Source organism: Borostomias antarcticus (genome assembly GCF_949987555.1).
Source record: "Borostomias antarcticus genome assembly, chromosome: 33".
NCBI lineage: Eukaryota > Metazoa > Chordata > Actinopteri > Stomiiformes > Stomiidae > Borostomias > Borostomias antarcticus.
This window is the reverse complement of record NC_140266.1, coordinates 3334296-3345424: the sequence shown is the minus strand read 5'-3', so window position 1 is coordinate 3345424 and position 11129 is coordinate 3334296. Positions and strand designations below refer to the sequence as shown.

The 11129-nt window shown below is 43.2% G+C and overlaps 1 protein-coding gene across 3 annotated transcripts; it reads right to left on the bottom strand.

Moving 5' to 3' along the window:
- Positions 1–52: 52 nt before the first annotated feature.
- On the bottom strand, positions 53–10677 carry LOC311327692 (ras association domain-containing protein 1-like). Of its 3 annotated transcripts, XM_084460777.1 has the most exons (7): positions 10422–10677; positions 9592–9956; positions 7713–7831; positions 2175–2279; positions 1754–2045; positions 1503–1618; positions 53–1311 (listed from the first exon to the last, which is right to left on the bottom strand). In XM_084460777.1, the coding sequence occupies exons 2-7, from the start codon at positions 9908–9910 to the stop codon at positions 1165–1167; spliced, it is 1098 nt and encodes a 365-aa protein (XP_084316903.1). In that variant the 5' UTR covers positions 9911–9956; positions 10422–10677; the 3' UTR covers positions 53–1164. The 3 variants fall into 3 exon arrangements, with proteins under 3 accessions (XP_084316903.1, XP_084316904.1, XP_084316905.1); XM_084460778.1 differs by lacking the exons at positions 9592–9956; positions 10422–10677 and adding an exon at positions 9387–9479; XM_084460779.1 differs by lacking the exons at positions 9592–9956; positions 10422–10677 and adding an exon at positions 9392–9469.
- Positions 10678–11129: the final 452 nt, after the last annotated feature.

Sequence of the window (11129 nt, the reverse complement as noted above, 5' to 3'; positions counted from 1 at the left end):
TTGTATATGTATTAATAATGGTTAAAATAGGACAAAGTCGCATGTAAAGAAAGATAAGAAACTAGGAAACTTTATTTAAAGGGGACAGTGCATGTCTAGGTTAATACAATGTTATAAAAAGTTGTCTGCTCATGAAAGTAAAAGTTGGAATAGGCATAGGCCTACGCACATTCTCGTGGGCAGCTGCAGTAAAGAAAACAAACATGATGAATGTCAGTGACTTTCGAAAATGATCTTAATAGGCAGATTTAACACAGAAAAAAAACATACAACATAAACATGAACAAAACAAACAAAAGTCATCTTTTTAAATGAATCATTTGTCAGCTTTCAGTTGAACTGTGACCATCGAGTAGATGCCCTCTGTCAAATAGATTAACCTGGGGGTTGTCACTCTGCTGGACATTGACAGCTCCTACATAATGTCCAAACACCATTCAGACTCACACAGGGACAGCAACAAGTTACATGAAGTAGAAGACTTTGGGGGTCAAATAAAAATCTGAATAACTGGTTTATAGCGTTTCCTCACTATTATTCTCACATTTGGGTCTGGAAATAATAAACCACAATTCAACACAATCCTCTTTATTTTTTAGTCAGAACCCCAAGGAGCTATTGTCTCGCGTTATCCTGGTTGCTACTAAAGATGGAATTTCAAGACCCTCATGCCAGTGAGAATAAAAGGTGATAAACATTACAGGTCAGGTACCCAGGATAATTAAACGGTTGCCCCATCATGGAAGGTTTTACTGGATTAAGCCAGTCTCCCATATCAGCTACAGTCTCACATGCTCTCCACTTTCATTCTCTCTCAAGCAGGACAAACTCTCTCTAGGTGTAAGGCACTTCATATCTCTCACTCTCTCTCACGCTCGCTCGCGCTTGTTCTGTCATTCTTTCGCGTCCTCTCTTTCATTCTCTCTCAAGCAGGACAAACTCTCTCTAGGTGTAAGGCACTTCATATCTCTCACTCTCTCTCACGCTCGCTCGCGCTTGTTCGGTCATTCTTTCGCGTCCTCTCTTTCATTCTCTCTTTCACTCTCCTCCTTTGAGGGAGGTGTTGAGCTTATGTTCTCTGGGATCTGCGGATGCAGGTATGACCGGCCATCTTCTGATGTCGCTAGTCAAGAGGTGCATGCTATCCCCACGGGGCAGGTCCTTTCAGCCTGGGGTGGAGCCAGCGAGCGCCTCCTGCATCCTGGTGCGGGCTAGAGCGTAGCGCCGCACGATCTGCTTGACGTGCTCCTCCTCCTCACGCTGCAGAAACCGCAGGAAGTTCTTCAGTTCAGGCATTGAGAAGGCATCCCACTACAGCAGAGAGAAGGAACGCATTCATTGCAAAATGTTATCAAACAACTAATATGACAATGATCCATGACTGTAATAGTTCCACAAGGTCAGATACCAAGTCCCATTTTCACTGAGGAAACCTGTTCTAGAGGCAATGAAGGTGATAGATTTGGCAATAAATGTATTCCTTCAGAAGTGTTGAAACTCACGTTGACCTCTCCGGTCTCATTCTCCTTTAGCACCAGACTGAGCACTTTGTCATTGGGTCCAGCACACAAGCGCAGGTGAAGCGGACGCTCCTCGTCAGACAGCTTGCGCAGGTACACTGAGAGACACAGAGAATAATTCATCAAATCACCTTTATACAACAATATCTTTGTCAACGGCAATAAATTCAGCAAACATCAAATAACCCCCATCCTACAAACAAACAAAAAAACAGTTAACTTAATAGGCTTACCCTGATCATGGCGTTCGCTACGCTCAAACAGAGCAAACTTGCCAGGGTTGTCCACCACAGTGAACTTCTTCAGCAAGGCTTCAATGACCTCACGCGCCCGTGTGCGGGAGCTGATGTGCAGGTGTTTGGATGTGTCCTTGGGTAGGTAGAAGGAGGTTCGACGTTTGACCCCACCAGTCTTCTTGCCTCCAGCATCCTGCGTAGCCGTGCCCTTCCTGGGCGGGGGGACGGACACCGGCCGAATAAGCTTGAACTGGACCTTAATGAAGCCAGTGTAGGAGCCATCTTTGTTCTGTCCAGGGTGAAAAAGCTATAGTTAAGATTCTTCACGTGAAATAAATTGCACGATCGTTGTATGTTTGTGAGGCCCATCTAATATTGAGATTAAGTTTGTTAATTAACTGTTCTAGTTAATACTCACCATATTCATAAACAGATTGCTGTTGATCTGAGCATTGTACTCCTTAATCTTCTGCTGGATCTCTGGGACTGACAACTCCTGCTTCCCCAATTCGATCTGTTCATCCTGGCCAGGCAGAAAGGAGCAACAAGTCAGTGTGTCAGTTTTTTATTGGCGACACTCATTCATTCACTCGCTAAAGCAACTGTCAGATACTACCGTATCTTCATTTTGCACACTCATTCATCTTGCGAGAGATGAAACCTAGTTGTGAGTTGCAACTGGTCTGGCAATGTATTCTCTACCACCAGGTGTCAGCATAAAGCTTTAAATGAACCTTGAGAAATTATTATACCTTCTATGTGGAGAAACATACCAGTAAATCAATAGTATCATCAATAGAATAAAACGATTGATGAAGACTGTAGATATCATGATATCGATCAAGCTACCACAACATCTCATTACATGAGCTGTGCTGAGACATACGGTTAATGAGAATTCGGAGGGATGACCCGGGGGTTACTGAGGCAAGAAAATATTTCATTAGTGCTACAGCCGAGTACACAGGGGTCAGACTGGGCGTCCGCTGATGGCTGAACAAAGAGGAAGCACAGCGTGTGTAAAATGGACTTGATGAAAAGATCATATCAGTTCATAGAAGTTCCTCTTGCTTTCACATACAATAAGACTGTTAGACCGTGTGAAAAGCCAGCTGAAGGCAACACTCCTTAGTTCTTTCACAAAGTTATTCCTCGTTGCATCAGACTCCAAACTTCCTGTCAACGTAGCAAAGCACGGTGATGTCAGCTCTGTCCAATCCAGTTCCTCAACTCCTCCCATCTCTGGAGAGAGGGGGGGGGGGGCAAGTGGATTGTGCATCTGTTTGTGATGACTGCAACAGCTTTGGACAGCATTCCGAAAGTCTGCACTCATGTAAAAATAGTCTTCCCCTCCTCCTCCTCGCAGAGTGTGGGGGACACAAAGCCTTGCTCTGTTTTACATTCATATCCTGTGGAGTCAGCTGCCTCCTCACCCATACGACCTCAGTCATCTTTCAGACACGCACATGTGGCCTCTGGCATCTGTTGCACTCTTACGCTCACAGCAACCACAACTATGCACTTCCTGCATTTACTGGTCAATTCCTCACTGTCTGCATGCAAATGTCACTCGGTGGAATGGTGATACACACATTATTCGTCCTATGGTTAAGTGCTCAATGAGTCTTCATCTTCCCATTGAGTGTAGCGTAGCATCTTTTAGTAATGGGGTAAAAAATCCATTGATCAATACCCATAAATCCCTCTGGAGGTTTCCAACCACTAACACGTCTGTCCTCTCGCCTAGCAACAGTCTCCCTACTAAAACCATAAGTAAGTACAGGTTAAGACCATTTTTGAAGCCATGTCTCCGACATATAACAGCTGCCATTCTATTCACAAAAGGTAGTTTTATGGTGGATATAACGCCCAGTACGATTTCCAATTGGATAGTTACCTGACAAATGAACTGGCCACAGCTGTTCTGCATTAACCACAAACCACCACATTCATCAATGTCAGGCTGTGTGAGATTGGATCAATAACTTGAGTCTGAAAGCTTAATTGTAAGGCTGCTGAGTTAATGTCCAGCTGTTAACTAGTCAATAGGCAATCACAACATATGAGCCAACTAGGCTACTCTCAGGCAATGGTTAGAAGCATGATCCATGTGGATGGTCAGACTGTATGAGGAAATTAAAATAAAGACTGTATGAGTAATAGTTTCTGAGTGTGTTCCTCATTGCTCAATAAGGGTGACTAATGCACCCTAGGAACATGTTTTGGAAACATGAACAAATTGAGCAATAAACTGTCCCCTCCCCCGCATGTGTCATTCAGCCAAACCAAAGCCTAAATGTACATGTTTGATTTCTGGTCAATTTTAACTGTAGGTGTGATGTCTGTGCAGATAAAAATGCCAATAGATAAAAACGAACTTGGTTGTTCTCAATGAGGTTATAGGGTTGTTCTCAGCCTGTTACTGCCCCCTGTCGGTAGGCCTTATTAATTGTACTCTACAGTGATAAAGTAGGGTTTACCCCAATTCTATCTATACAGTACAGTTTTTTGCCTCATCGTAATCTTATCTCATAATAATCTTAATGTATGTTAATCTCATACAAACGGACATGCAGAGTTGTCACAATAGGCACAACTACTGCTGGGCCTTCTGAATCTGAACTGTTTTACACAACTCTAGTCTTTCATAGAATGATACATTTCTGGAGCAATTCAATTAAGCGATATCAGTCGCATGACCACCGGATGGTCCTTCCTGTCTTACCTTCTCTTTCTTGGGTTTGCGTATGAATGATGTTCGGGCTGTGAAGTACTGCTCGAATTCAGTATCGGACTCATCCTCGCTGCAGTAACCGCTGCTGGTGGAGCTGCCCCACGTCATCTCGAAGGATGGGGTCTTATCCGAGCCACTCTTATTATCTTTCATGATCGCAATGTTACTAGACTAGCCTACTACTCACGAGACAATAAGTAACTGATCAAAAGTTTCAATGTTCGAATGAGCTACAAGATCAACTTGCTGAACTAAATCCTAATTCTGACTCAGACTCCGTAATAAAAAGCAATATAGATAACTTTCCACTAATCTTTTACACAACTGGTGAATTTGAAAACTTGGACAATGATCTATTCGTATAATGTGTAGACTAGAAGTTTCCTGTTCTGACCACGTTTCTAGTGAACGAGAAGTAGGCTATTCTGTGAGAACAGGATGCGGACAAGCCTCTCCAAAGCCCTCCTCGCCTGCTGAAGCCCCACCCAGGCGGTTGGTTGAGTTTAGAAAATAAACAAACCTGCGCATCACGCCATGATTGGACGCTGAGGGGAAATTCCACCCCGCTATGACATCACCATCCCACCCTACACCACCCCACCCCACCTACACCACCCCACCCCACCTACACCACCCCACCCCGTCCTTTCCGGATCAGCAACGATTAAGGCAACGTGAGAAAGAGAAGAAAAAAGTCACGTGATGGAATAACATGACACTTTATGGGTGTTTCTGCAACTACGGCCATTTTTAAAGGAGTAGTAAAGGGGGAAATCATGTTTAGCCCTGTTTTAAGGTTACGTATGATCATATATAATGGTTCAGATCAAAACGTTGACAAAACTAGCACTTTTGAGAAAGTCTGATAATTGCTCTACCACCGTTTTGGTCATCCAATGGACCTTGAAAAATCTTTCAAAAAAAATGTTAAACTCTGAATTTCAAAGACAAGAAGCTCACTGAGGGGGTAATTGGTATCGAATCTTAGCAAGTGAGCACATGTTTGACAGGTTGGGTCACCCGCACTATGTGACCCTCAAGACCAAGAAAAATATATTAAAGATCTTTTCTTCATAAGTATTTATTGTGTCCTTATCATACAACTTACTAATTGTGTATTTTGATTTTTTTTTTTTTTTAATAAATTAATATTACTATTACATTTTTAATTTAAAACATTTAATTCATGTATATTTAGATGCTATGTCAAAGCTAACCTCGCAGACCTTGCTAGCTACCAGTTATCTGCAATATTAGCCAAGATGTCATTTCTGCAGCATCCTTACCGCAGCAGCTTTAGGTAGGCTATTGCTGCCATGTTAAACTGATCTCTGGTTAAAATCTTAACAGCTATGTGAAATTTTGTGTACCTGTTTATATGTATTACATTATATGTTTTGCTTCGCAAAACCATCTGGTAACTCTCTGTTGGAAACTGTTTGGAAAAAGGCAGGCAGTTTCAAAACCAGGCCAGGTCAAGCCTGGCTTATGTGCGTGGCTGGCTTGTTTCTGTTCAGGACTGGTAGGACGGAAGCTAGTCATGCCACTGAAATAGCTGTGAATTGAAATGACATGAAATAATGTCTGATAAATTAAGATAGGTCTTGTCGCCTGGACACATCAGTTCCAATGCTTCCAATGCAAATCCATCACAATAAGAGCGGGATAGCCAGTTAGCTCTTGAGCTCACAACAACTAGCAGCAGCTTCCATAATATTAATGGTAGCGGTCAGTGGCTAAAGCGGTTACACTGATGATTCTTGTAACGTTGTGGCTAAACAATTGAATGGATGTACACGGCCAGTTTGAATGAAATTGAGTTGATATGGGGATACTAAGAACTTATGTCTCAAAATCGCCTGCATTAGGCTACACAAAGGAGACACTGGCACGCCGCACAATGAATGTGAGTCACCTAGGAAGGGAGGAAATTCGAAAGGTAGCCTATACACACACATGATCTCTAGCCCAGTTTCAACACGGTCGGAGCCAGTTGAAACCCAGTACGCACAGCTGCATCCGAGTGATTAACTAAACAGACAAGGCCGCTGCCCACAATTTTATTTTGAACTACAAATAGTCAGTTCGCTGGCACATTGACTTTCGGACTTCTGCTCCACTCCAACTTTCATTTGTAGCCAGCCCTCTATTCACCAGGACAAAACAAAAGTGGGAAACAATTTTTCAAGCGAGTTGTGGGGATGAGTATACACGGTTCTCATGACACGCAAAAGATACGAGGTAAAGACTCCGGTTTTCCACACGTCAACACTGAAATAGGAGTTTCTAAAAATGTTCACCCTGGAAAGAGTTTTCAAAAATGTCCAGTTCCAGTGACCTAAAACGCCGTTTGCTTGTGGAAAAAACTTTTTGCCTCTCCGCCTCTCACACTTCCTTGGATCCTGGGCAATACACCTACAGAATGTCAACTCCATACACTGCCCGGTTCTCAAGATAATCGAAATACAGACATGCATGTGTAACAGGTATCGCTGCTTGTTGCTCATCAGTATAGTTTCCACCCTCACTTGCCCACTGGGTTCGAACTTGGGTCCTCTGACTTATGACCGCACATGACCACCATAAACACCGTTTCAAGCTACAGCATCGAAAAGCTAGCAATTCGATGACGCGGGTGGGCAGTATTTTTACTGACGATTGAGTTTAACCAATTCAACTTAGTTGCACTCACCCCCCTTAAACTCATTCCAGCGACCACACAACACAGCGACCCCAACTGGTCGAGCTGAGCCCAACTGTGTACCTGGAGTCAACAGCACCACTTTCACAGGTTTCACTGCGTCGCTTGTCAGTATAGCTTCCACCCTCACCTTGCCCACAATGGGTTCAAACTAGGGTCCTCTGATTTACGAACAGACCTCCCCTCATAAACAGTGCTACCAGCTACGCCACTGAAAAGCTTGCAATTCGATGGTGCAGGTGGGCTGTATTTCTACTGAGTGAGTTTAACCAATTCAAGTCAGTTACACAAACATAAATACATACAGAGATAAATCCCTGCCTTTATAGTTAAGATAGTGAGTTAGGATTAGACAGATTAGATGATCCAAAGAAGCCATGCACTGTAGCCTACCAACAGGGCCAGCAGTGGAAGCACATACCATCACACTATATCTGGCCCTAGACACAGATATTTGTGAGACCTAAAACATAAACTCATTAAACACATAAATCAGCTTTATCAGCTAATAAGCCTCTTACCACATTTGTATCTGTTTCTATATGCTCCACAACACTTATTTGGTCAACTGTGCCACGGTCCAGGCTGCAGTCCAGTTGGATGAGGGCACGACATCGGTAGTGGCATGTGAACCTGCAATCTGTAAAAAAAGAATAGTTCCGGTTATTTATGTTGAACCTTCAACTACCACCACTGTGTGTTATGTGTTTATGCTGTAAGAGATGGCATAGCATGACATGCAGGAAAAAAGTGGAAATCAGTGATACACTTTCAGATTATCAATTTTTGGGACAATTGTAAGTTGCTGTCCTCCACTGGTCATGTAGATTCACTACAGGCCTGGGCAAACCCTGTCATTTACTGTGCTGCACTGAACTATGCTGTAGCCTACTGTATTGTACTGTACTGTATTTTACTGAGAGAAGAGAGAGAGATGTGAGTATTATGAATATGAATGTGTGTACTGGATTATTTTCCTGTTCACAGTAGCTTTATATGTTTATGCCGCTAGGCAGAGGCAGCGAAGTCATATGAGTGTATGACGAATGACCTTATCTTGTACTAATTAATTGGTCACTGTTCTTGGTTTCGTTTAAAGCAGAGAAGGGGTACTTGTTACCACGGCCTGGCCTATAAGAGCTAGGTCTACAAGGCTCATTGTTGGTCATCTACTGACATTTGAGTTTAGCAGATGCTCTTATCCAGAGCAACTTGGAGCAATTAGGGTTGAGTGCCTTGCTCAATAATGTCACAGCTGTCACTGTGTTGCTCGATGGTATCGCTTTCACCCTCACTTGCCCACCCAGAGTTCGATCGTTGGTCCTCTGACTTGCCAACTCACATAGACACTGCTTTAGCCGGCTACGCCAGCGATTCAATGATGCGGGTGGTTTTATACTGAGGAGTGAGTTCAGCCAATTCAACTCAGTTATAAGGGCACATCGCCACATTTTTCAGCTACTAGGATTGGGTATTTGAACCAGCAACATTTCAGCCCAACACTCTTAACCCTTTCAATACGACCACGTCACCGGCAACATTTTTAAAATATCTAACAAATATTTAATAATATTAAAAAAATATCTAACAAATCAAAAAAAATCCTCACTCCAACACTTGCTGAAGGCTGAGAAAGTGCGCTTTCTAGTATTATAGGGAAAATCCAATTAATATTTGAAATGTTGTCACTGTATTTTCAGGGTTAAAAGGGTAAACTGCTAGTCTACCTGCCACACCAGAAAGAATAGGGCTGGACAGTCAGCTTCCCCATGTTTGAAGTTTTACAGGTTAACACTTACATTTAACACTTAAATAGGAAGTTCCCTAAATACTAACCGAATCATGACACGTGAGAGGACAAACAGGATGCTAACTGAGCAAAATTGAGTTTGCATAGAAATAACTCCCCAATACACCACAAATTTCTGCGCAAATGGTTCTGTTTCATTGCAGTACTAAGGAGGGATGTCCAGCCAGCAAGCGGACGGTTCTCAGCTGGTTCTGCGTTGCTAGGAATGGTAATGTTCTCTCCTTTACATAAACTCCTCATCAAAGCCTTTTCAGGCTTAATGAATACGGAGTCCAATGAAAAGAGCCTCTGTCACAACAAGCCCATTTAGTCGTGTCAGAAACAGTGCGCCCGAAGCTGTATATTGGCTTGGCATAGAAACACACAGACCATACATGGATCCTACCTTACATCATGAGACTCTCGTGCTTTATCATCCCACCAATCTCCTCTCGCTCTTTCTCTCTCTCTCTCTCTCTCTCTCTCTCTCTCACACACACACACACACACACATTCATTAACATGTAGACAAATCACATTGTACATCACATTGTAGACAGACAGGACACTGACTGGACAGTGACTGGACATTGGACTACAAGCAAACTCACTGACACAGCGCAGGCTCTGTTTGTAGAGGCCCCAGATGAAGTCCCCACACAGGTCACACCAGGTGGGCTGCGCATGGCTACAGGGCTGGAACTCATGTCCCTCTCCTCTGTCCTCTGTGAGACGCTGGTCCTCGCTTTCTCCCAGGAGTCTTATGATGCGCGTCCGGTTGAGAAGCTCTGGAACCTTCCCTGGGCTTATCCGCAGGGCATTGGTCCTCTCCAGACGAGGAGGTGACCGGGGCCCCTCTGAGTTGGTCAGCTCTATCTTGTCATCTTTCAGTCTCAGCTCACGGAGCTCAATAAACTCCCCCCAAGACATTCTCACTTTCAGACCTTCAGTTCTCTCATCTCTCACAGGGGGTCATCTGCAAATAGTAAAACCACATAGGTTACATGTTTGGACTGAAGAGATTTTCCAACATTAGCCTTTAGTCTTGAATGGTGTTGCCTATGACGGCTGCTTAACTGACCAATGTTATGCACAAAACTTAAAACCTCCTTGCCCTGCTAGGTGCTATTTCTAAGAACGGCTGGGTCATATCACACAACATATAAATGATCTCATGTAGGATATGGGAATCTGTCACGTTTGTCTTTTCTATTTCGGCTATGGACACATAAATCCTGACCCGTATAACGGGACATGATTTCCCGTTATGCAACCCTGTCTACAAGCGCACGGTTCTCACCATGTTCTAGGGTCCAAGCTTGTTTTTTACGGGGAGCACAGTTACTTTCAAAGAACTCTCCGTTTTGTAAGTATACTCTAGGCTATGCTAAATAAAATGCAATTAATAAAAAGGGGATCATAATTTCTGTATACAACTTACCTAAACAGAGCCATCACCGCGTCCCGTCGGAAGTTCCTTAATCTAACTACTTTTCGCTGACTTTCTAACGGGTAACGGAGGTGTGCGGGATACAACATAACATAAGCACCGTTCTTTCCAAAAGCACCGGCATGTTCCTACAGTACGTTGTAGAAATCAACTTCGCCAAAGTTGTCATCTCTTCTCGAATTACACAATGGAACACTTGTAGAGAGAAACTGAAGAAGAACAGCATATGTATGTACTGTAGCCCACGGTTCACATCCGGAATTCTTTCAGATAGGGGGTGCCGGAGCCCAACCGGTCCAACCAGGGCAGGGGTGGGTGTGGGTGTTAAAAGTCCCCCATCCCTCTACATTATCTGTACTCAACAGGGTCATTTATAATTATATTAAGATAATAATAACCTTGTATTAGGATATTTGATGCTTTGATGTAGTCTACTGTGGCTAATTCAGACTGAACATTTCCTGAATGGCGGCTGCCTCACTGAAATCAAGAAATCAAGAAAACCAACAGCTGTTCTCAGAAGAACTGTAGATTATGTATGGTCTGCAACACCACTAAGTTAGAAACAGCGTGTCTTTTTCTCAACAGAGTAAATTACCTACATTTTAAAAAGTCTAGCAAATTAAAGTGTCAATAATGTGCACAAAGACAAGCTACCACACAGGAGATCATTAAAGCAATTTCATTAGGGAGTGTAGT